At 42.2% G+C, this 26105-nt stretch overlaps 1 protein-coding gene across 1 annotated transcript in view; it reads left to right on the forward strand.

The window, feature by feature from the left end:
* KATNIP (katanin interacting protein) overlaps positions 1–26105 on the forward strand; it is a 357151-nt gene that overhangs the window by 227142 nt on the left and 103904 nt on the right. The window contains exons 20-22 of the mRNA XM_063430236.1: positions 1520–1697; positions 5706–5871; positions 16831–16985. Of these exons, the coding sequence (XP_063286306.1) occupies positions 1520–1697; positions 5706–5871; positions 16831–16985 (499 nt within the window). The remainder of the gene's footprint in view (positions 1–1519; positions 1698–5705; positions 5872–16830; positions 16986–26105) is intronic.

Below are 26105 nucleotides of genomic sequence, written 5' to 3' on the forward strand. Positions count from 1 at the left end.
TATTTAGCAGTTTTTTTCATTCACTTTTGTAGATGAGTAAAAGATTTTTCAAGTAAAAGTAAAAAAACATGTATTTTTTTAAATTTTTCATCATATTTTTTAATTTAAATTTTTTTTTTAATTACATGAGATTATATAAATAATCGTATGTAAAGAAAGCCCTTTTTGTCCTGAAAACAACAATATATAATATGTAAGGGAACAGTAAATGAGAGCGCGGAAAATTACAGCTAAACACAAACACCACAAAAGTGTAAAAAGATGCCTGGTCGCAAATGTACAACATCGCAAAAACAGTCCGGTCCTTAAGGGGTTAAACATCTGTAATGACTCTGACAAAACCACCTCTTCAGGCAGAGAATTCCATATTCTTATTGCTCTTACTGTAGAAAAAAACTTTTATTTGCCTTAGATGAAATCTCTTTTCTTCCAGCCTAAATGTGTGACCTCGTGTCCTATGTATAGCCCTGTTTATGAATATATTTGTATAATGTTATCATGTCCCCTCTCAGGCGCTGTTTTTCCAAACTAAACCAATAAAAATTTTTTAACCTTTCTTCATAACTAAAATGCTCCATTCCTTTTATTAACGTTGTAGCTCGTCTCTGCACTTTTTCTAGTGCCATGATATCTTTCTTTAGAACAGGTGCTCAAAATTGCACAGCATATTCAAGGTGTGGTCTTACCAGCGATTTATAAAGAGGCAAAATTATATTTTCATCCCGAGAATTTATGCCCCTATTTATACATGACAAAACCTTACTGGCCTTAGCAACTGCAGATTGACATTGCATATTGCTGCCTAATTTGTTGTCTATAACAATTCCCAAATCCTTCTTGTGTGTTTGGTTATCCCTAGTTCACTACCATTTAGGGTGTAAATTGCTTGTGCATTCTTAACCCTGAAGTGCATAACTTTGCATTTCTCTACGTTAAATTTCATCTGCCATATTAGTGCTCAGTCCCCCAATCTATCCAAATTCCTCTGCAGCAAAGCAATATCCTGCTCACATTTTATTACTTTACAAAGTTTTGTGTCATCTGCAAACACTGATACACTGATACATTAAACCATTTCCTCCCAACCATTTCCTGAACCACTCTCTCACTGCACATAATTCGGGACAAGTCTCGGAACCCATTTTTGCTGGGACAGCAGCTAAAAACATGGGCCTGCCCAGGCAAAGCATGACACGTATGAATTACTTATTACCCATTTCTATGCTTGTGTGTCCACTTCAGACGGAATTTGTTGCAATAAAGGGATGGGTTTGAAAGTGTGGAGCTTTTCCAAGATTGTTTATATGTTTCCTAAAATATATTCAGAAAATGTTAGCGGGGGCTAAATTAGTCTTATGACCATTAATACAATGTTGAAATATTTTGCAGTTTGAACTTGTATTTTAGATATACTAAGATATAGCAAGCACAACATATTAATGCAATATAATAGTCCATTAATAGTGTTTTCATTTTTTTTCTTGTTAATTTACTACTGTATTTTTTTTTCTTTTTAAAGGCTTGCAACTTAATTTCACAATGACGTGGGGTGACTTACATTACCTTGGACTTACTGGAATTGAAGTTGTCGGTCTGGATAGCCAGTCAGTGCCTCTTAACCTAGAGATGATATCTGCTTCACCTCCAGATCTAAGTGTGCTTCCTGAGTATAAAGATGATTCAAGAACATTAGACAAGTATGTATTTAGATATTTTAGATCTATGTGTATGCAAGCACATAATGGTATCACAATGTTAAAAGTTGTGGTGCAATGCATTGTACTTTTCCACATCTTTTTAAAAGGATGGATGCTTATTTACAAAAACAGTTCAGATGCTTTGCTCCTCACTCTGCAAATAGCTTATTATTTTAACAGTCTCTGCAACAATTTATTTTTATAACCACTGTTTACCATATGCCAGACATGAAAGGACAAAATGTGTAATACATGATTATTTGCAGACATCAACTGTCATTATCATTATTATTATTATATTTATATAGCGCCAACAAATTCTGTAGCGCTTTACAATGAGTGGACAAACAAACGTAATCGTAACCAGACAAGTTTTTGACGCGCAGAAACAGAGGGGTTTAGGGCCCTGCTCAATGATCTCACATGCCAGAGGAAGTGGGGTAAAGTGCATCAAAAGGTAAGGGAAGTAGATTGGTAGAAAAGTATTCAATGAAGACTTAGTGTGTGGATTTTTGGAGCCATTAACAGTTTAATTGATATGCTTTTGTGAAAAAGTGAGTTTTTAATGATTTTTTGAAGGAGTGAAGGCTGGGTGAGCATCTAACGGAAAAGGGAAGGGAGTTCCACAGAAACGGTGTAGCCCTAGAGAAGTCTTGGATACGAGCATCAGCGGTAGGTGTACGAGCAGAGGATAGGTCTTCGGCAGAGCGTAGGGGCCTAGACGGGACATACTTGTGTATTAGGGAGGATAGATAGGTGGAGTAGCATTATGTAGAGATATAAAAGCAAGAACCAGAATTTTATATTGAGCCCTGTATCTTACTGGAAGCCAATGTAGGGACTGACAGAGGGGTGAGGCATGGCAGGTGCAGGCGGACAGGAAGATGAGCCTCGCCACCGCATTCATTATAGACTGCAATGGGGCAAGTTGGGAGCACATAAGACCACTGAGAAGTGGATTGCAGTAGTCAAGGCGAGAGAGGACAGTGGCATGGACCAGCACCTTAGCCGCATCTGGCGTTAAGTAGGGTCAGATGTGCGCAATGTTTTTGAGATGGTAGCGGCAGGATTTGGAGATCGACTGGACATGAGGTGAAGGAGAGGTCAGAGTCAAAGAGAACATGTAGGCAGTGAGCCTGCGTGGTGGAGCTGATGGTAGCACCATTAACGTGGAGGGAGACAGACACGGGAGTAGCAACACTTGAGGGAGGAAAGACCAGAAGTTCTGTTTTGGACATGTTGAGCTTAAGGAAGTGGGCAGCCATCCAGTTAGAAATAGCAGAGAGGCAGTCAGAGACACTATTCAAGAGGGGTGGGGAGAGATCAGGGAAGGACAGATATATTTGTGTGTCATTTGCATAGAAGTGATATTGGAAGCCAAAGGAGCTGATGAGTTTACCTAGGGAGGCAGTATAGATCAAGCACTGAACCTTGGGGGACACCAACAAAGAGAGGTTGTGAGTAAGAGGCAGAGCCAGAGAACGAAACACTAAAAGAATGCTGGGTGAGGTAGGACGAGCACCAGGACAAAGCAATATCTCGTAGACCGAGATTACAGAGGATGAGAAGAAGTTTCAAAAGTTTCAAAAGCAGCAGAAAGGTCAAGGAGAATTAGGATAGAGTAGTGACCATGAGATTTTGCAGTGAGTAGATAGTTTGATACAGAGAATTTTACTCGAGGAGAGAATTTGACTCGAGGAAGTCTGTCAATCTCACATACACAAGTCTTTTAAGGATCTTGGAGGCTAAAGGCAGCAGCGAGATAGGGTGGATGGGGAGTTAGGGTCAAGGTTGGGCTTTTTTAGAATCATGGTTTGTTGCATGTTTGAAAGGTAAAGGAAATATGCCAGAGGAGAGGGGGAGATTAAGAATTTTAGTAAGAGGCAAAGCATGAGAAGGAGACAGAGTATAGCGAGGGACTAGGATCAAGGGAGCAGGTGGTGGGACGAGAGGACCGGAGCAGATAACAAACTTTGTCCGCCATAGCGGGTGTGAATGAGCATAGAACAGCAGAGGGAGTGAGGTTGTGGGAAGTAGTGGAAGTGGAAGGAGAGAGATGAGAGATTTTTTCCCTGATTGTAGAGATCGTCAGTGAAGTTAGTTGCAAAGTTTTTGGCGGTTAAGTCGGTAGGAGAAGGAGAAGAAACAAGGCAAAGAAGAGATTTAAAATTGTGGAATAGTAGTTTGGGTTCGCGGGAGAGTGTGGTTATAAGGGTATTGAAGTAATTTACTTTTGCAGAGGAAAGAGCCAAGCTGCAAGAGCGCATCATACATTTGTAGTGGAGAAAGCCAGATGCAGAGTGAGACTTTCTCCAGCAGCGTTCAGCAATTCTAGAGCATTTTTGGAGGTATTGAGTCAGCCTGGTGTGGCAAGGTTGTAGTTGGGGGCGCTTGCTGCGATTTAATCAAGTTACATATCAGTGGCAAAGCAATTAACTTTTAAACGCGTTTGGCAACAGCAATCACGTAACTGTCAAAGTCACTTGGCATTGTTTCTCAATTCTGAAGTTGTATCTTGAACAACAACTGAACCCCCTGACCATGTCTAAGCCATGTATTATGGGAAAATAATCTAATTGAAGAGTCAATGGATTTATAAATGTCTCCAGAACCCTAGGATTTCCCCCTACTATACTCTTTACCATAATTATTTTGAAAGGAACACTATAGTGTTAAAAATACAAACATTGATGTCCACTCTGCTGTGTGAGGGCTCGAAGGGTGAGTTTTAGCATTGTATTTGGGATCTGTATTGGGGATCTGATGTGCATGTGTGACAAGCGCTGCACGCATCACATTTCTCCATAGAAAATGATTAAATCAGCACTAAAATATCAACTTTAAAATCAACCAGTGACTGACTTTTCAGGCAGTCACTTGACCTTATGAACTTGGATTACAATATATAAAAACATGAGTATGATGCAGCAGCTAGCTGCCACTCATGAATAGCACATTTTGTTAATTCACTGTTGGAGCTTGGTGTTTGCCAGTACAAATCTTGCAACTTTCTACGAATCGCCCACCTCCGTTTTATCAAACCATTCAGTTTACTTGTGTCATCTTCTGGCTTAACCAGTACATCATCTTTCAATTCTCCATTCTGGCTGGTATTTTACTAGACTTCATAATCCTTAATCCTTATTGGTTAAATAGAGATTATACACCAATTTCTCATTTATAATAACATTCAAGCAGATTGGTCATATATTTTCTTTTAAACAACTGAGCAATGTTAAGGCACTCCAAGCTTCAAGCAGGCAATTTTATTTGAACCAAATGTCAAAGAGCAACATTTTGTCCTATAAGGTCTTTCTCAAGCTAGAGAATGATCTTGCAGGTCTAAACGTTGCTGTTTGACATTTTGTCACTACTAAACCTCTCTCTGTTGTTTGCATATTATACCTGGGGCCTGGTGCTGGGTTCAGGTTTAGCTGCACCCTGGCTCATATTGATTGGATTGAGTGCAGTTCCTAACTCATTTTAGAAAAGGATATGTTTTCAGTACCCAGCCTCCCTATAGCCCCCTAGACTCCCCCACTACCAAATAAGGCCCAATGACTTGTGCAACTAACCTTTTCCCACATTGTGCTCTACTTGCTGGGTCTCACAGCACTGCCATCTTTGTGTTCCTAAGATGGCAGTGCCTATAACTTCACCCTCTGCCCTTCTTTGGGCATGCTTGATGATTAATGCGCATGCCCAAGGCCTCCAATTGAACAGTGTTGACTCTTGCGATTGCATGAGAGTCAACACAGAGGGCCATTGATGTGCCACTCTGTTATGCCCATGTCTTCCACTTAGCCAACCCTCCCCCTCCAGCTTGGGAGTGAAATCAACCATGGAGGTTTGTGTTATAGTGAGAACGTTGCCTTTCTGCAAGATCAAGGTTGGCCTTCCTTAATTTATTTCCTTTCCTTATTTCTTTGTTTCCTTCATAATTATTTTAGTAGAAAAGTAATCTAATGTAATCAGTCTTTTTTTTTCATCTGCTGTCCAATTGTCTAGGCTCATTGATGGTATCAACATTACCAGTGAGGATAATCACATGTGGCTTATACCATATACTCCAGGTCAAGATCACACGATCACAATCACTTTTGAAAAAGTTGAAACTATTGCAGGTTTGCGATTTTGGAATTACAATAAATCTTCTGAAGACACCTATAGAGGGGTAAGGAATTCTTAAATAACATGTTTAACCTATAATCCCATACTCTTCTTGTTTTGTTTTTTTTTGTTTTTTTTTACATTGGCAGAAAATGATAACCAATTGTCAGGTTCAGGATATAGTGCCGCATATCGCTTGTATAAGCTGTTATGGTATAATGGCAGAATTCTACTCTGCCTTAGCCATACCTGCAGTGGGGACCAGACTGCAGTTACCCTCATTATTCATTATTAAACTATTTAAATGATACCGGAGAAACTGACGGAAGCCAAGCACAGAGAGATGGACACAGGTTTCTTCAGGAAGGAAGAGATTCTTTATTGGATCACCGATCGGGACTCAGAGGGACTAATGTCACCAAAATACAGCAAGTTCTGAGCCCCGGACAATAGTGCAGGCTCCTTATATAGGCATATAACTCCTCCCATATTAAGCTCCACCCGCACATTCTCTTGACCAATCAACACAAATAAGAATTAACTTCCTGTTTGACCGCATGGCTTGTCCAGCACAATGGAGGAGGGGGAATACTATATCCTGTATTCTTGCACATGCTCCGTACACTACTGATCGTATCTTGCCACGTGTAACTAACTGATCGATACGTCAGCATATGCACGTACACATGCCACGTGGTAATCTCGGCCTACTAAATTTATTTTTACCGAGATTCCACCACATTCCCCCCTTTGATGCCTCTTGATATTTTACAATTACTTGAGGCATCACTTAACCTTGGTTTGCTTACACCGCAAGTTACCTTGAACCAGACCAGACTTATCTTATGATGTGAATCTTCAACATTCATCTTCTTGCATTGGTTCTCCCTGATCTAGAGCCTTATACTTATATATCGCCATTATCTGTGCAGCAGCCTTCCTCTCTGCTATACTTCCTATCAGGCTTTGCACAGACCTAACTACTAGGGGTATAAGACACGGTAGGAGTAGACACAACAGTAAAATCAGTAGGACTCCACCTACCACTGCCTTAAGCCCTCCAAACCATTCATACCAGCTACCAAACCAACTACTTGGATTGTACCCTTTCCATACCTGAGTAGGCACATGCGCTAGTTTAACCATATGGCTAGTAAGCTCAGCTATTGCTTGCCCTTCGTCGTCTATTTGAAGACAGCAATTGCTTAGGTTAAACTTCCCACATACACCTCCCTCTACTGCCAAAAGGTAATCCAAGGCTAATCTATTTTGGTAGACTGCTGTCCTCATCCTGGTGTTATGCTTCGCTAGAAGATTGAGCGCCTGTGATGTCTCATTTGTGATAATCTCAACCACCGCCTGTAATCTTATAATACGATTGAGCATATAAATAGGGGTTCTATAACCAAAAGTACCATCCTCAGCCCACGTGGCTGGCCCATAATAGTCTATGATACGCTGGGGAGGCCATTCATTATCTTCCCAGGTGCCTATCTCTATGGGTCCCCTTTTCTTCCTATGATTCACATCATACACTTTAACACCTAAAGTCTCACCTGTTTCAATCGGTAACAAGAAGAAGGATGGTTTGAGCATACCCAACACACATGCCCCTTCCCAGTCCTGTGGCAGCTCCGAATAGGCTTTCTTACCACAGATCCAGTACAAATTTGCTGGGGCTCTCCAGGTTGATGTGATGGATAGATCAAACCACACGTCCTTTAAATTGGCGTATCTAGCAAACGGGTTAGATGGTTCTGAGACATTTGAAGCCGACCACCAAGTTGTATTCTTTGTATCATCATCATAAGCTTTTTGCCCTAGACAAGTTAATTCTCCTACAGAAGTATTATACATTATTCCTTTCCTTGCTATGCAAACATAACCTATGATGGAGGTCTTTAATCTCCACTCAGATTTACCTCTAACACTCATATGACAATCGGCTTGTGTAGATATTAGTTGGTCAACTGCCTCAGAACCGGACATTACCTCCTTTGCTTCCCAAGGCCATTGGTCTCCCATGTTAGTACCTCCACACACATAGCAGTTGGTAACATTAAGACTACCGGCAATACTTTCAGCTAGGTCAATGAACAGGTTTTTAGCGTTATGGGGGATCTTATTATCTATACTCATCTCTTCATAAAAGGAATGGTATACTTGATGAGTCTGGGAGGATACCGTATCAGTCTCTATTCCTATAAACAATAATGTCCCAGGATCTAAACCCGTCCCGTATATCTGAAACCCAAATAAATTTTCATACTTATCTAAGAACTTGTCGGGGTTATTAATAAGTATATGGACTGGGTTGCATTCCATAGACTTACAATAAGGGCTAGTCGGCAACTTAGTCACTATCATGTCTTTGTCTACTGTCTGTCCCCAAGTCGCCCACCCCACACAAGACCAATATGGACAAAAGTTATAGTCTTTATTTGGGCATCTAGGACTCACATATTTATTTTTGCTACTGGGACAAATATATTTATCATTAGACCCATACGTCCTCTCCCATCTAAGATCCCCACATACATTCCACGGCTTTCTACCACTCGATATCGCTTTACACGCATCAAATAGCAGAACACCCGAAGAATGTACGGATTCTAATACCGTCTTATTAATTAGGGTCCCCTGAGGATCTCCATTCCTGAGAGTCAACCAAATTGTACGAGGCTGATACTCCGGACTGAAGCACTTTGGTTCTCCTACTCCTAAATGGCACACACTATAGTCTATATTTAGGTATCTACATTTCGATACATCTCCTTTACACTCGTATTGTGAATGCCAAATTAGGGTTTGGGAAATATGGTTACCTGTTCTCGTAGTCTTAATGCATACCTCACAGCTAGGAGTGTCGGTACCTCTACCTTCCTGAATATAAAAACACATATAAATAAACACAATCAAAAGCACATCTTTCGCCGTCATCCTCAGTCTTCGTCCGTGCGATGGAACCTCAGCTTCCAGGATGTGAGGGCTGCAGGGAATGGAGTTCTGCTCGTCTTCACAGGTGTCCCTTCGAGACTTTCCTGGTTTATACACTATGTGATGGTAAGCGGACAGGCTTTATTATGGCCTTCTCACTCACACCTGTAACAATAAAATTTGTAATCCACAATAATTCCTCGTTACTCCGACTGAGTAGTGCGTTTCAACCGGATCTTGCAGGGATTCTCTGGATCTGCTGTAACTTGCCAAGAATCAACTGCTGCTGGTTTAACCCTGGAGTGATGTATCCACGGAGTCACTTCTGCTACTTTTATCGCTGTAGGGGTAGACAAAAGAACAACATAAGGACCTCTCCACTTAGGCCCTAACGGTACATTATTCCACTCTTTAATCCACACTTGGTCTCCTGGATGATAACTATGAACAGGGGGATAAATATTCACAGGTAATCTATCTTGTACCCATTTCTGTACCTCCTCCATAGTCTTACCCAACTCTACAACCTGCTGCCGGGTAATTCCTTCTCCCAACTGACTCAAATCCCCCCTTAAGTTACCAAGTACGGGAGGTGGTCGCCCATACATAATTTCAAAAGGAGAGAGGCCCATCCTTCTGGTAGGGGTACTGCGGATTCGCAATAGAGCTATAGGTAAGAGAACGTTCCACTTAAGTTGGGTTTCCTGACACATTTTAGCCAACTGGTTCTTTATAGTTCTATTCATTCTCTCTACCTTACCAGAACTCTGGGGTCTATATGCAGTATGAAGCCTCCACTTTATACCAAGCATATGAGTCAGTTGTTGTAGGCACTGGTGAACAAAAGCTGGACCATTGTCCGATCCTATAGAACAGGGTAGTCCATATCGGGGTATTATTTCTCGTAGCAGGAATCTTACAACTTCTCCTGCTTTCTCTGTACGAGTAGGACATGCTTCTACCCAGCCTGAATAGGTGCACACAATTACCAGCAGGTAACGATGTCCACCCGATTTAGGCATCACTGTAAAGTCTATTTGTAGATCGGACATGGGGAGTCCCCCCATAAACTGGACTCCTGGTGGCTTTACTGGTCCTTGTCTTGCATTATTCTTAGCACACGTTACACATCTGCGTACAATGGCCTGAGTCAAGTTGGACAATCTTGGTATGTAGAAATGTTTTCTAAGAGATTCTTCAGTACTGTCTCTCCCAGAATGTGTCCCGTTATGATAATTTTGGACAATTTCTACCGCTAGTGATGCTGGTATGACTATTCTTCCATCTTCTAGCTGATACCACTTGTTCTCCAGATACTTTCCCGGTTCAGTCTTTAACCACTCCTCTTCTTGAGCTGTATAAACTGGAGTCCATTGAGACAGTGGAGTTGGTATAAGAGCAGCTATATGCCCCACATACTCCTGTCTTCCTGATTCAGCAGCACGCTTAGCTGCACTATCTGCCATCCGATTTCCCTTGGTTACATCACCATCTCCTCTCAGATGCGCTCGACAATGAATAATACCGACTTCTTTCGGCTCCCACACTGCTTCCAATAGTTGTAGGATTTCGGCTGCGTACTTGATTTCTTTGCCTTCTGAATTCAGTAGTCCTCTTTCTTTATACAAAGCTCCGTGGGCATGAGTGGTTAAAAACGCATACTTGGAGTCCGTATAGATATTCACTCTTAAACCTTCAGCCAATTGTAACGCTCGTGTTAGTGCTATTAATTCTGCCTTTTGTGCTGATGTTCCTTTCGCCAGTGGCCGAGCTTCTATCACCTTGTCTATTGTTGTCACTGCATATCCTGCATAGCGGATCCCTTCTTTCACATAACTACTGCCGTCGGTATAATATTGAACATCGGGGTTCTGGATGGGAAAATCACGAAGATCTGGTCTACTTGAAAATACTTCATCCATTACTTCCAAACAATCATGTTGACTTTCAGTAGGTTGTGGCAAAAGGGTAGCTGGATTTAAGGTGTTTACAGTCTCTAAATGCACTCTTGGGTTTTCACACAACATTGCTTGATACTTGGTCATACGGCTGTTACTAAACCAATGATTTCCTTTGTAATCCAACAACGTCTGTACTGCATGTGGGACTCGTACATAAAGTTCTTGACCCAGAGTGAGTTTATCGGCTTCAGCTACTAGCAGGGCGGCTGCAGCTACGGCTCTTAGACAAGGTGGAAGTCCGCTGGCCACTGCATCCAATTGCTTAGACATGTAGGCAACAGGTCTTTGCCATGATCCCAAGTACTGTGTCAATACTCCCACAGCCATTCTTCTTTGCTCGTGTACATATAAGTAGAATGGTCGTGTGTGATCAGGTAGACCTAATGCTGGGGCACTCATCAAAGCCTTCTTCACATCTTCAAATGCCGTTTGCTGTTCTTGGGTCCATAAGAAGGGGTCGTGCTCTGTACCTTTGATGGCTGCGTACAGAGGTTTTGCCAGTATCGCATAGCTGGGAATCCATATCCTACAGAAGCCTGCTGCCCCCAAGAATTCTCGCACTTGTCTTCTATTCTTGGGTATTGGTATTTGGCAGACAGCTTCTTTTCTCTCTGGCCCCATAATTCTTTGACCTTCAGAGATATGGAATCCCAGATACTTGACAGTTGGCAAACACAACTGAGCCTTCTTTCTAGACACCTTGTATCCTGCCTTCCAGAGAATGTGCAGTAGATCGTGCGTTGCTTGCTGACAGATTTCTTTTGTAACTGCTGCTATCAACAAGTCATCTACATACTGTAACAATACACACTCTCCTGGGATGGACTCGAAATCCAATAGATCTTGACTTAGGGCTGAACCAAATAGGGTAGGTGAATTTTTAAACCCTTGGGGCAGTCTTGTCCAAGTCATTTGGCGTTTTGAGCCTGTTACAGCGTTCTCCCATTGGAAAGCGAAAATACATTGACTTTCTGCGGCAATTCGGAGGCAAAAGAAGGCATCTTTGAGATCTAAGACTGTGAAGTAAGTAGCCCCGCCCGGAATTAAAGCAAGCAGGTTATATGGATTGGGTACAACTGGATGTATGCTAACAACCGCATCATTGACTGCTCTTAAGTCCTGCACAGGTCGATACTCATCTGTACCGGGCTTTTGAACAGGCAGCAATGGGGTGTTCCAGGGGGAAGTACAGAATTTTAGGATACCATACCGTATGAACTTATCCAGATAGGATTGGATGTTCTTCTTAGCCTTCTGTGGGATGTGGTATTGTCTTAGGCTTACTGGATAAACCCCAAGTTTCAGTTCAATTTTTATAGGTGGAATATTGCGGGCCAGTCCTGGTGGGTTGTTCTCTGCCCAAACTCCTGGTATGTTAAACAATGTCTCATCACTCCTAGGGTTTTGGCTAGTCAACACTGTATAAAGTCGCCACTCTTCTTCCTTTGGTACGGATAAAGTCATAATACCTGAAGGTCCATTAAACTTTAAGGATGTTGTTCCATTTGGTAGGAACGTAATCTGCGCTTGTAATTTTGATAGCATATCACGTCCCAGCAATTGGACTGGACATTCAGGCATATAAAGGAATTGGTGTTTTACTACGTGGCCTCCCAATGTACAGAGTCGACTTTTAAGAACCGGTCTTTCAGCACTTCTTCCAGTTGCTCCTATCACAGTAATAGTCCTTCCAGATGGAGGAGCAACTAGATTAGTCACCACTGAATGTTCAGCACCAGTGTCGATCATGAACGCACTCCTTTTCCCCCCTATTGATACATCGACCATAGGCTCCGCTCGACCAAGGGGGATGGAGCCCGGTCGGTATCAATAGTCCTCCATGACCGTGTCAGCCAATCCTACGAAGTCCCTACCTTCTCTATCGCGGGACCTTTGCGCTGCTGGAATATACCTGTCTTCCCTAACACTTCCTCTGTTCCCATTACTCCCTCTATAACCATTACTCCCTCCGGGGCCTCCTCTACCTCTCGCTCTGCCTCTAAAGTTTCCGTAACCTGACCTAGGTCTGTCTCTCTCAGACTGTTCTCTTCGCGGACACTCATTTCTCCAATGCCCTTCTTCCCTACAGTAAGCGCACTGATTTCTACTTAGAGGTTCCTCATTCCACTTACTATCGCCTCTATCTGGGCCCCGTCTATCTACGCCTGCGATCGCTACCGCTAGCATATCAGCCTTTTTACGCATCTTGCGCTCTTCCTCTTTCTTGCTTTCTGTATCCCTGTTCATGTAAACCTTATTTGCTACCTCCATTAGTTGGGTGATGGACATACCTGCAAACCCTTCTAACTTTTGTAGCTTGCGCTTAATATCTCCGTATGCTTGGCTGACAAAGGCGGAGTTAACCATTCGGGAATTGTCTGCGTCTTCCGGATTAAAGGGGGTGTACAAGCGGTACGCCTCCAATAATCGGTCATAAAAGACACTGGGCGCTTCATCGCTTTTCTGAATCACCTCAACTGTCTTCGACATGTTAATGGCTTTCTTTCCTCCGGCTTTCATGCCAGCAATTATAGCGTCTCTATAGGCTCTGAGTTGAACCATATCAGCACCATTTACGTTCCAATCGGGATCAGTGTTGGGATAGTGTGTTGCGGCCCATGCTGCTGGATTAGCTTGATTCAAAGCACGGGCTCTATCTTCTAATGCTTTAATGGCTGCTTGATTTATTCTTGTCCTTTCCTCATTGTTAAATAAAGTCATTAGTAACTGCTGGCAATCAGCCCATGTCGGATTATGCGTCTGTACTATTGAGGTGAACAGATCAGTCATGGCTTGTGGTTTCTCAGTATACGAGGAATTATGGGTCTTCCAGTTTAAAAGGTCGGTAGTGGTAAATGGGACATATACGAAGACTGGGTCAGCGTGTGCCATTTGACCTGCGGCATCGATATAAGCTGACCCGGGATTTAGGCGAAGAGGCATCTGATAGTGCTTTAATTGTTGGGTACCAGTCAACTGTCGGGTTTGGATAGGGCTACGTAGAGAGGCGTCAGTCATGGGTTCCGGTCGGGGAGAGATAGGGTATGGGGATGTGGGAGGTTGGTTTTGGGAAAAGGTCGTAAATAAAACACTTCGGGCCGAGCTAGATGAAGCTTGACCGGAAGTCTGAAGTGGCGCCAAATCAGGATATTCGTTTTTAATGGGGGTGGGTTCTGGTTCCGGAAGGGGAGATTTAGTACGAGGGGGGGTGGATCCTGTACTGGAGGAGGAAGCGGAAGTGGATGAGGGTAATGAGGGGAGGGGTGCAGGACTTCCTGCGTTTGAGTCACTTCTTCTTAACGGAAAGTAAGGGGGCGGCAAAGGGATCTCGGACTCAGGGGGCGTGTCCAAAATGGGCCTAACACCAGTCCTAGTGGACGAACAAGTCCTAGCTACCATGAGGCGACACTGCTCCTCGTGGCATGTCCGGAGCCATTTTGGCGAGTCATTTACGGCCTGTCTCCAACAGTCAATATAAGGAAACTGGCCGTAAAGTTCAGGCCTACCCGATACAGCCACGTGTAAGCGCTGTACCAGAGTTGGATCCAAACTGCCACGTGGCGGCCATGCCGCAACCAAAGTAGGCCACTCCCTAGTACACAAAGTAACTAAACGTACAGGAGACATCTTTACCCCAAAATCACAAACTTTGAATCCCTTTTTAAAATTCTTAACCATACATCCTAAGGGATCCGGAATCGTTGACTGTGACGCACCCATACTTAACAATGGAACGTCGTCGACAACGAATACTATACACGCGTACTATTCAACAGTCACACCCGTTTCCTCTGGCAACAGCACCACGTGGTACGGTTACCAAGTGAAACGTACACAATAACAATAAACACTCAGGGAATTCCCGTACACACACAGCTGTTACACCAGTCACTATATAATCAATATTATGCCCTTTGGCGTAACTATACAGTCACCCACGCTATAATTCTCTATATACGAATTACCCGTCTATAACACACCCCAGTAACATCGTCTTTTACAAATAGCGGTTACAGTACGGTTAGCATAGGTCAAAGCACAAGTTAAGGTCACAATACAATTATTAGTGGTTATGGTGTTAAACATGCAATGGACGACAATGATTAGTACTTATTATACAATGTCAGTAAATATACAGGGTTATGGTACCGTGCACTATAATACAGCAACACACTATTAACACTCTCGCTAGACGGCTGAGCTCGCGCTATCTAACAAGATATACACTTTACTAAAACAATCGTTAACACATTTACAATCCCCAACTAAACTATTGGCCAGTACCTTGAATGGACTACCTAAAAGCAATCTACATACGTTTTGGTTAGCCACACTGCCCAATCACCACATATATAGCGAGCTAGAGAACCGAATTTACACAGACGCCTCTTAGTCGCACTATACAACGAGCTAGAGGACCGAATTTACACAGACGCCTCTTAGTCGTACTATCAAAAGTCTAGTGGGTTCCAAATTTACACGCCTTCCCACTTAGCCCAGATAGGATGAGAACTAGCGAACCGGATTTACACAGACGCCGCTTAGTCTCCCGGTCCCTCCGACCTAGCGAACAAAATATACACCCTAGAACGCTAGTCTAGACAAGACACCGGTGTCCGGCTAGGGCTATTTTACACCAGAGCGCCCCGCCTGACTAACCAAATCAAACGGTCTGACTAAAGAGCGTTCGATCGAGCGGTGCGCCTTCGCTCCTTCCCTCCGACAGAGGGGGCAGATACAGATTCAAAAACCCCTTTGGGCCTACCGCACAATCGGTATACCCCTAGCGGGTCCTGCCGTCTAAAACAGCAGTTGTCTTACCTCCTCGTTCCTGAACCTGAGTTCACACTCATCGACGGGGACACCCCAGCACTTCTCACGTAGAGGCCGATGATCTCCTGGACAACAGACCAGTGGCGCCGTGACGAAGGGAGGTCCACGCAGAAGTTCAGGGGTGCAGCCGTAGAGAACGTGGGCAAAGATAGACCGTCTCACGCCTCTGCCTCTCAGCTACCGTTGAACGATGAGCTTCCCGGCCAATGCACCAAATGATACCGGAGAAACTGACGGAAGCCAAGCACAGAGAGATGGACACAGGTTTCTTCAGGAAGGAAGAGATTCTTTATTGGATCACCGATCGGGACTCAGAGGGACTAATGTCACCAAAATACAGCAAGTTCTGAGCCCCGGACAATAGTGCAGGCTCCTTATATAGGCATATAACTCCTCCCATATTAAGCTCCACCCGCACATTCTCTTGACCAATCAACACAAATAAGAATTAACTTCCTGTTTGACCGCATGGCTTGTCCAGCACAATGGAGGAGGGGGAATACTATATCCTGTATTCTTGCACATGCTCCGTACACTACTGATCGTATCTTGCCACGTGCAACTAACTGATCGATACGTCAGCATATGCACGTACACATGCCACGTGGTAATCTCGGCCTACTAAATTTATTTTTACCGAGATTCCACCACATAAACACAGTTTAACACAGAACAATGAGCCTGTGCCAGGGGACTTCAAGTACCATAATTAATTCAGTAAGCTAAAATGGCTATAGTGTCTAGACTGTTCCATTAATCACAGGAGCCTGTGCTCAAATGCGGAATCTTCTATTCCTATTTGTGTGGTGTACATCGAAAAAAATCATGCTGATATTGATATACAATATAAAAGGTGTATAATTTAGTGTAGGACCTTTGTAATATGGTTTGGATCACAGGGTAATAATGAATATTTAATTGAAATGTATTATACCTTTGTTTTCATTAGTTGTTCCAGATGCAATAACTTACTCAATACTAATTATAAACATGCAGAAATATAATTATTAGAACTCTAAACTGTTAAAATACACATACGTCTGACAAATAAACAGTTTTAAGGGAGCCCTGGCTCGATTTGATCACTTTTTATACATTTTAAAGAAAAATGCATTTAAAAACTAAAAAAAAACAAAAAAAAAAAACGCCAATGCAATTTTGAAAGTGATTGTTCATTTAACATTGTTTTCGTATCTCAGATGCAATATATATGTATATGTAAAGCATTAAAAGAAAAGACAACGTGATCCAATCAATGAATATTAACGAATATGACATAATCTATTCTGTAGGCGAAGATTGTCCATATAACTCTTGATGGTAGTTGCATTTCACCATCAGAAGGATTCCTGATACGCAAAGGACCTGGCAACTGTCACTTTGATTTTGCTCAAGAGATTCTCTTTGTTGACTATGTGCAACAACAAACAACTGATAAACAAACAAGGTAATATCCTGCAATCCATCAAGTTCAGCCTTTCTCACATACCTTTTTGCTGTTCCAAAAGTAGGCAAAACATTTTTGAAGCACTCTACAATTTTGCAACAAACTAGAGAAAAATGCCCTCTACACCCCAGAATGGCAGTCAGACCTCTGCTTGGATCGATAAGCTGTTATCTACATATTCAAAATTGTATCCCTGAATATTTTGCTTTTGCAAGTATTCATCCAGTGGCTGTTTAAGCATATTGATATTGTGATAAAACCACCTATTCTGGCACAAATGCCACATCCTTATTGCTTGTATTGGTTTTCATCCAAACGTTCATTGTTTTAATAATCAGACATGACATTGGTATATTGATATTTTCATTGAGCAGATATATAATTTGCATTGTGAGTATATACATCAAAGTACTATTGTGACAAACGCTCCTTCCCATGAACGTTTGCCACGAACTCTTGGAGAAGTGTGGAAGCTGGCCTCCTGCCCTCCAACTATGGCCCAGGTCTGAGACACCGTTCGGGAGTTACCCTGCCCAGCCACCATTAGCAGCTTTCCCTGGGTGCCCCTGGTTCAACACTTTTCCTTAATTTGAATGGAACCGAATGCCAGCTCCCTGGTGGCCTTTCCCATGAACCAAACCCACGAATGGTCCTCAGCGGTACTTAGCCACGACTGCTATGGAACTAATTTCGGATGGAACACTCGGCAGGAAAGTCCTTCTAAGGACTATAGCTCCCAGGATTGTGTGTAGCTAGTCCCCTATCTTGTTCCAGGATGGAGAGTCTCCAGGAGGACCCCAGTCAAGCCACGGCAACTGGGTCAGAAGTGCTGAGGTTTTCCCTGGTTCCAGCTAGGAAGCGATTCTGGGCGGAGGTACCCAGCCGGGGTATAGGGAGCTCCGCCACAACTATCACTTTAGTTTTAATACTGTATTTTCTTGAGTTGCGTTTATCACATTAACCCCTTAAGGACACATGACATGTGTGACATGTCATGATTCCCTTTTATTCCAGAAGTTTGGTCCTTAAGGGGTTAAAGGGACACTATAGTCACCAGAACAACTACAACTTATTGAATTTGTTCTGGTGAGTAGAATCCTTCCCTTCAGGCTTTACATAGAAACATAGAATGTGACGGCAGATAAGAACCATTCGGCCCATCTGGTCTGCTTTTTGTTGTAAACACTGTCTTTTCAGAGAAAATGCAGTTTTTACATTACAGCCTAGTGATAACTGCACTGGCCACTCCTCAGATGGCTGCTAAAGCTGCTTCCTTGGACAGTGCTGCAGAGTAAGCAGCACTGCCTTTCAGTGTCTCCACCCTCTGCATGCAGACACTGAACTTTCCTCATAGAGATGCATTGATCCAATTAATCTCTATGAGGAGATGCTGATTGGCCAGGGCTGTGTTTGACTTGTGCTGGCTCTGCCTCTGATCTGCTTCCTTGACAGTGTCAGCCAATCCTATGGGGAAGCATTGTGATTGTCTCAGACCACCACTTTTTATGATATTGGTAAACAGAGGCAGTTCAGGGGCAGAGCCAGCAGCTTCAGACTTGTACACAAGTAAGATGTTACTATATTTAGGGGGGCTTGATGGTGGTTTGCATTCCTGACCGTTTAGGGTTCCTTTAATTTTGCATTATATATATTCACAATGTTCTGACAACTGATTATTTAAATACACTTATTTAGCACCAGCACTATTTGAGTTGTCTCCCACAATGGAATTAGTGTCGATATTGGGGTATTGTGAAGTAGTGGTGGGCTTAACACAATATATGGTGGAGCTGAATCCCCATGTTTGTTTGCCGAGATAGGTGATTTTTAAATAGCCTTGTAGAATTTAGAATTTTTTTATTCTTTATTTAGGTTGTGCATAGGTTAACGATCGCAATTGCACAGCCACAACAGCTGGTGCAGTCCAAGCATTAGACAGAGATAGACACAAATGTGGCTTCAAATACATTGCACAGTTTTTTTGTTATAAGGAAGGGGTAAACCGTAAGCTAGGAACATATGTGCCCGGTTGTACACTAATCTATAGATGTGTACATTTATTACTCAGTCGATGCACTCAGATAAAGAGAATTAAAAAAAGAACAAAACAAAAAGAGAACACTGATACATCTGGATCAGAACTGCTGCCTAGTTGAATGCTGTAGGTCAAATATGGAAGGGTGAGGTTCAACTAGGCCACTGTATGTGAGAAGAGATGTATACATTGCTGTTAATTATTACGCCTGACAGTAATTTACGTGGGTAGCAAGTTAGACTGGATTCAGGCGGGGTGTGGGGGGGGTGGGGGTGGGGGGGGAAGTATGATAATCGGTAGACCATCCGTTCAGGGATGTGTAGTAAACATACTTGCATTGTGTGAGAACAATATTATTAAAACTGCAGAACAAGTTAATTGACCAAAAAACCCTGGTGCCTTGCGGCATAGTGGCAGGCATGCTTCAGGTAGTTACTGCAACGTTCAGATCTTTCTTGGATCCGCGTGGGACAAAGGGGATATTCAATCAGTGAGCTGGCTTGTTTGCTTCCTGGGGCTCAGTGGTGTGAAGAAAGTCCTGTGGAAGTCCCAGTGTAGGTAGCAAAGTTGCCGCTTCCTGGAGGTCTCGGACCGCGTGTTTGTTTTCTCCACGTAGGATCTGCAGTGTAAGAGTCTGGTGCCATTTGTATCTTACTCCGTGTTTTTGCAGGAGCGCAGTAAATGGTCTAAGTGCCCTCTGCCAGGCGAGTGTGCCCCCAGTGAGGTCCGCATAGAAGGATAATTCCATAGATTCTAATTTATAGCGTGAACAGTCCCTGGTCGCTGCCATCACTGCTGCTTTGTCTGTATATTGTTGGAACCGTATGATGAGGTCCTGAGGTGCCGTGGTTAGTGCTTTGGCCGGTTTCGGGACATGAAAGAAACCGTCCAGGTTGATTGTTGTAGTTTGCCGTGGTGACAGCAGGGCCACTAGAAGGCATCTCAGTAAGTGTGGCATCTCTGCCATTGGGGTGTCCTCCGGGATGCCACGGATCTTAAGATTGTTGGCCCAGCATGCATCCTCCAAGGCCGCAAAACGGCACTCATGTGCCTTATTCTGCAACTGAAGTCCCTGGACCGCCTGCTGCAGTGAACTGATTTGGTCCGAGCAGACACTGGATGCAGACTCTAAAGCTCCCATTCGACCTGTCAGGCCGTGGATGTCCTTGCGGAGCGTGGCGACGTCTGACTGGATGGTCTTCTGGAGGTCTGCGAGGAGCGACTTCAGGACTGCGGTCGTCACCACTGAGTTGTCTGCTTTCTCTGTGACCGGTGCCGGTCTCTGCACCAAAGGTAAGTCAGCCACCTCTTCCCACGAGGATAAATTGTCCGATAGCTCGGAGTAGGTTTCAGGGTAGGCAGCCATCTTAGACCCAGTGGCTTTGCGTGTTTGCCGCAGGAGCTCGGCAATGTTTGTCCTTTGCCGCGGTTTATCCGGTTTTAGTTTTAGTCTTGCGACCCATCCTGCTGTCTTGTCGCCTGCTGTACCAGGTATGACCCTAAATGATAGTTTGGTCTTTCCAAATTGGTGGATTTGGGCCTAAAAATGCAGGAGCTCGTGTGCCATGTGACTGTTCCGCTCAGTTTCTCCCCCCCATCTCTCATAGAAATTAATTTTTATGTGTGCGCTGTGAAAGTCCAACAAGACCTTGTCCAAACAAGAAATTAATTGGAAGGCAAGGGGGGGAGGATAAAAGAGGTGGGACCTAGCCCCCTTTTCAGTGGACCACTAATATTTCTATACTACCCCTGAAGGGGGAAACTCACTGACTGATATAATGATCTCTGTTAATTTCCGGCAAAATATATCCCAGTCTTCCCATGCTGTACATCAGAATTTGCCACCTGAACCATGCTGCCGTGCTGATATTTTGTAACTACTAGTTAATGTAATCTCCTCTATCACCTCTAATTGTGGGGCCTTGTACAGTATTCTATAATCTAGGTAGCAGTGCCAATGTTGCCATTAAAATGTGAAATATTAAGTATTTTCTTGGTTTATTAATACATATTGGGAGCATGAACAGCAGTATTCGTTCCGGATTATTTGCCAATGTGATTTGGGTGCAGTACTCAATAATTTAAATTAGTGAAAATACAGAAAGTGTATTCACTTATGTCCAATCGGCATTAGGACTGGTATAGGGCATAACCATTAATAATAATTAGTTAATATATACAAAGTTATTCCAAATCTGTATCTGCAGAGTCGATAATTATTGTGTTCTAGTAATATTAGTTTGTATATATGTGTGCATAGTGATATATTCCAATCCCCACTGGTATCACAACAATTAGTTGTTGTTTTTTTGTCCTTTTTTAAATTATAAATAAAAATAAATGTGTATCTCTATCTTTAAAAATCTTCTTATAAAAATGTTTATGAAGACAACACTTTTCACATAAAAAAAGAGAAGGCCACTCCGATGTCATAGGGACCGATTTAACTAGTGTCAATAGTATGATATTATATGTAGGAAGATAACCATCAGCCTCAAATATGTATAATAATTGTAATCCAATATTGAGCTTGTAAAATTAGCTTTCTCAATAAGGTTGGCTAAAAGATTTTTTCGCTGTATAGCTCCAAAGTTCACTTGCTTTAAATGCCCCTATAGTAGGTAGTTTAAAACTGGAAAAATTCAATGAATACCTAGGTCACCAGGGAAACAGACAAGGGCCTATAAGACTACATCAAACTGGTATCTGGTAGTCACCATAAATTATAGTCAATTGGGAATTTTATATACATTGCTCTTAGATGTACATGATGGGATATCTGGAATCCTAGGCAAAGGGGAAATACAAGGGAAGTCCTAAAAAATACCTCAGTCAGGGGGCAGGACCAAGCGCTGGACGTGTATTTGTGCAGCTCAGAGAGCTTGTCCCAATTAACGGGCTTCCCTCCAGCCACTAACTTACCTACAAGGGTCCGGTGGGCTCCCTGGACTCCTTATTACATGGGGAAGAAAAATAATAAATATCAAGCGTAATCCGGGCTCAGGCTCCAGAGATATTGGAGCGTTTATGCATCCAACCGCGCGGCCTGCACCTTCCAAGATGGCACCGGCTGGGCCTGTTTCCGTCAGTTCTGAAATTAAAGCAAATATTTTCCGCCAAGTACTCTTCATGTTATTATGAGACCACCACATATGAATTAGAGTCCCTGGTTTATTATTAAATTTCCAGCATATTGGATTTGCAGTAGCGTTACATTTCTGTACTTTCACTGTATATAAGTGCCACCTATATATAATTTTAAAATGTAGTTCCTGTAGTGAAAGACAGTGAGTAATCTTTCCTATTTGAATTCAACTATCCCACCAGTGTTTATCTATTTGAATTGACATTTCCTTTCCCCAAGCCTCTAGAGCTTTATATTTTATTGTAGGTATACTAAATTCTAACAAATCGCACCAAGCTCTTACATTTTTTTTATTCGATTTGTTGCTTATTAATTTATCAAATTGATCTTTTATTTATTTTTCCAGGTTTCTGATCAAATTGGAACTTAAATAATATTTGATTCTAATTATGGAAAAATTCGCATTCATAGTACTTCCATACTCTTGTTGAAGTTGCCTAAAAGACTTGAGATTATTTTTAAGATATAGATTCTTAGATTTTTTTCTTGAAGGCTTACTGGCAGCAGGAAATCTATATTATTATATTCCAAAATTTCTAGTGGAGAAGTCATTGCGCATTTATCCATGATTCACAACTTTTTTCTTAAATTGAGACCAATCTTCCATAATATTAGACAAGACCAAGGAGTTAGCTTTCAGCAAAATGTTGTTCATTTCTGGTAGTTTACACCAGAGTAAAATCTCCAAATTATCTATTTTCGTTACATATTTTATACCATTTTTTGGGGGGATATCATTGATATTTGATGGACATGGTTCAAACTGTTCGCTAGTTGATATCTAAATATATCCGGGTAGTTCATGCCTCCCTGGATTTTCTTTTGGTATAAAAGATATCTCGATATTCACAGTCTTTTATTATGCCATAGAAACTTGTCCACCAGTGTTTGGAATTGTTTTATATATTTAATCGGCACTTTCAGAGGAATCATTCTAAAATTATTAGACCATGTTGGTAATATGTATGATTAAACCACATTTACCCTGCCCATCCAGAAAACAAAAGTATCATTCCATGATTTTAATTTCAGGGTTAATTCTTTAATTAGGCGTGAAAAATTGGTTTCCGCTATATTTCTTATTTGTTTAGGGATATTGATTCCTAAATATTGTAATCCATCATCTGGCCATTGAAAAATGTATGCTTGTTTCAATAGGGCCTCTTGGGTTAAGTTTATATTGTATGATATGGCTTAGACATATTCCTGTATATATTTATGGGATTTATCAAAGCCTTCACAGATGTTATAGGAGATGTAATTGTTAAAATAATATCTGCATATGCGAGTAATTTACATTCCATCTTACCTATTTCCACTGTCTTATCTTTTGAAGTAGCGGCTCTAGAGTCAAAATATAAAGCATAGGTGCAAGGGGGCAACCCTGTCGGGTGCTGTTTTTTATCCTAAAGGAAGATGTTAGAAATCTTTGACCTGAGATTATTGCAGTTGGAGAAGAATAAATAGCCATTATTGCATCCCTTACTGAATTACCAAAATTAAACATTTTTACTGTTTCTTGTTAGAATTTGCTTTCTCAGCATCCAGTGACAGGACCAGCGCGGGAATACTTTTGGATTCAACATAACTCAATATATCTATAATTTTCCTGGTGTTATTACTAGCGTATCTATTGTGAATAAATCCCACTTGATTTTGATGTATTAGAAGAGGGATTATTTATTTCAACCTCTCTGCCAGTATTGAGGAATATATTTTGGTATCACAATTGATAAGTGAAATTAACCTATAATTCTTCACTCTGGATCTATCTTTATCTTCTTTAGGGATGGGCACTATTTTAGCTTGTACCATTTCACTTGGAAAATACTTTTTAATTCTGATTTCATTAAATGTGTCTAACAAATATGGAGAGATGGAACCTGACATTTTTTTATAAAATAAATTTGAAAAGCCTTCTGGACCTGGGGATTTATTGTTTTTAATCTGGCTATTGCCTATTGGACTTCTTCAATTTTAAATGGAGAATCTAATTTAGTCTTATTCTAAGTTTAAAGTTGGCAATTTGAGGTCTTTCATTTCAGGTATTTCTCGATCTCTAATTTTTTATTTGTTTCAGCTGGGATATTATAGAGCGAGGAATAGTAATCCAAAAAGGCGTTCCCTATATCCTTTGGAGATAGAGCTAAACCTTTCTCTGTAATGATTTTTATAATTCTGGCATTCGCCTGTTCCTTCCGTAATTGACTTGTTAAGAGTTTATTTGCTCTATTTCCCAAATAATAGCTGTGAAGAAATGACTATATTGTTCAGTATTTTTTGCATAGTTCTTGCTTTTTCTGTGTATTTTCATTCGGCAGATGGGACTGCCGAACAAAGACCACCCCTGGCTCACTTAACTTCAAAGCCGGCATCACTTTCACCCTCTATGTGTGCGGTCAGCGTTCGTACTGCCGAACGCCACGTGGCAGAGAAAACCGCGGCCATCTTTTTTTCGTCAAACAAAGGCAGCGGGACTTGGTCGTCGAGTGTCTGGAACTAAAATCGGACACTCGACTTCCCGAACACCGGTCTCAATCATACGAACGCTGGAACTAGTGATACCGATTAGCTAGAAGAGCGCTATTCGGTGCAAATATGCACACGAATGAGGGGAACAATCGCTGCTAGGAGCCAGGGGAATTCATTCAGTACTTTTATTCGTTTTTTCCCTTTTTCTAAAGTGACCGGCAAAACCCCACGAATCTCTGGAACTATTTTGGGCAGCCCACCCACAGTGAACCGGTCACAAAGGACTTCCATAGTTTTTGCGAACCCCTGAACCGATCTGGGTGAAATTTGGATATGTTGGTCACCCAGATCGGGGCTATCAGGGGACATAAGATTTGTGGGGATACCCCAGGTATAAAGGGGTGTTCCAGAAATGGGGAAAAACAGTGAATTTTCAGCCTGGAGATAATTAGGTTGTTACTATATCAGACCTGATTATCTCCAGGACTAGGGGAGGGAACTGCCTGTTTGTATTGGGTGTGTTTTATATTTTTACTGTTCAGGATTGGATAAATGTTACTCCTCCCTGTGGGATGTCCCCTTGTATGGGGACCTGCATAAAAAGCCATGTATGTGAATAAACGCTAGTTCTACTTGTATCCTGAACCTGGACTCTGACTGTTATTTGGAATTCGTATGCTGTAACAAGGGAATTATCTTATGCAGCTGTTATATTTCGTATGGATTTCGTTTCCTGTAACTACCGAATAGAACTCTCACTACCTTAGGCTCTGACCTTTCGGGAGGAAACTACCGAACGCGGTTTGGCTAAACTTGGTTTCCTTACAACTGGTGGCAAGCGGAGGGATTCGAATCCCGAATGGACATTGCAAACCAAGCAAAGGAATGAATGGCTCAGCAGTACCAGCTACTTAAAAGAACCACACTAAAGGATTTACTGGAAGCTCGAGGCAGAGTGGCAAGTAACAAGACAAAAGCCACGTTAATTGCAGAATTAATACAGAGCGACAGTACCAGTAATACAGATATGGATCAAGAGGAAGAAACCGTGATGCAAAAGGACATCCGATGGATGATCAGTCTATTGGGACCCAGCCCAACTGCAGAGGCGCTTTTGCAGGTCATGGCGCAAGCCAGACAAGCGCAAAAAGAGCGAGAGGACCGGGACAGGCCGTCACAAGGAGATTTACTGCACTCCCCGGGAAGTACTGGGGAGATACCAAAGAAGGTAAATTATGCAGCCTTTAAATCGTTTAATGACAATGAGATGGAAATTGACAGTTACTTGCAAGACTTTGAACGTCAATGTGCACTGGAGGGATTAGACTCCACGAAATGGGCTGCAGTCATTAGCAGTAAATTGTCAGGTAGAGCAGCCGAGGCGCTGCGAGCAGTACCTGAGGGGGACATACATAATTATGAAAAAATAAAAGACATTTTGTTGGCCAGATATGCTGTAACTCCGGAG

Source organism: Pelobates fuscus, chromosome 8 (genome assembly GCF_036172605.1).
Source record: "Pelobates fuscus isolate aPelFus1 chromosome 8, aPelFus1.pri, whole genome shotgun sequence".
Lineage (NCBI taxonomy): Eukaryota > Metazoa > Chordata > Amphibia > Anura > Pelobatidae > Pelobates > Pelobates fuscus.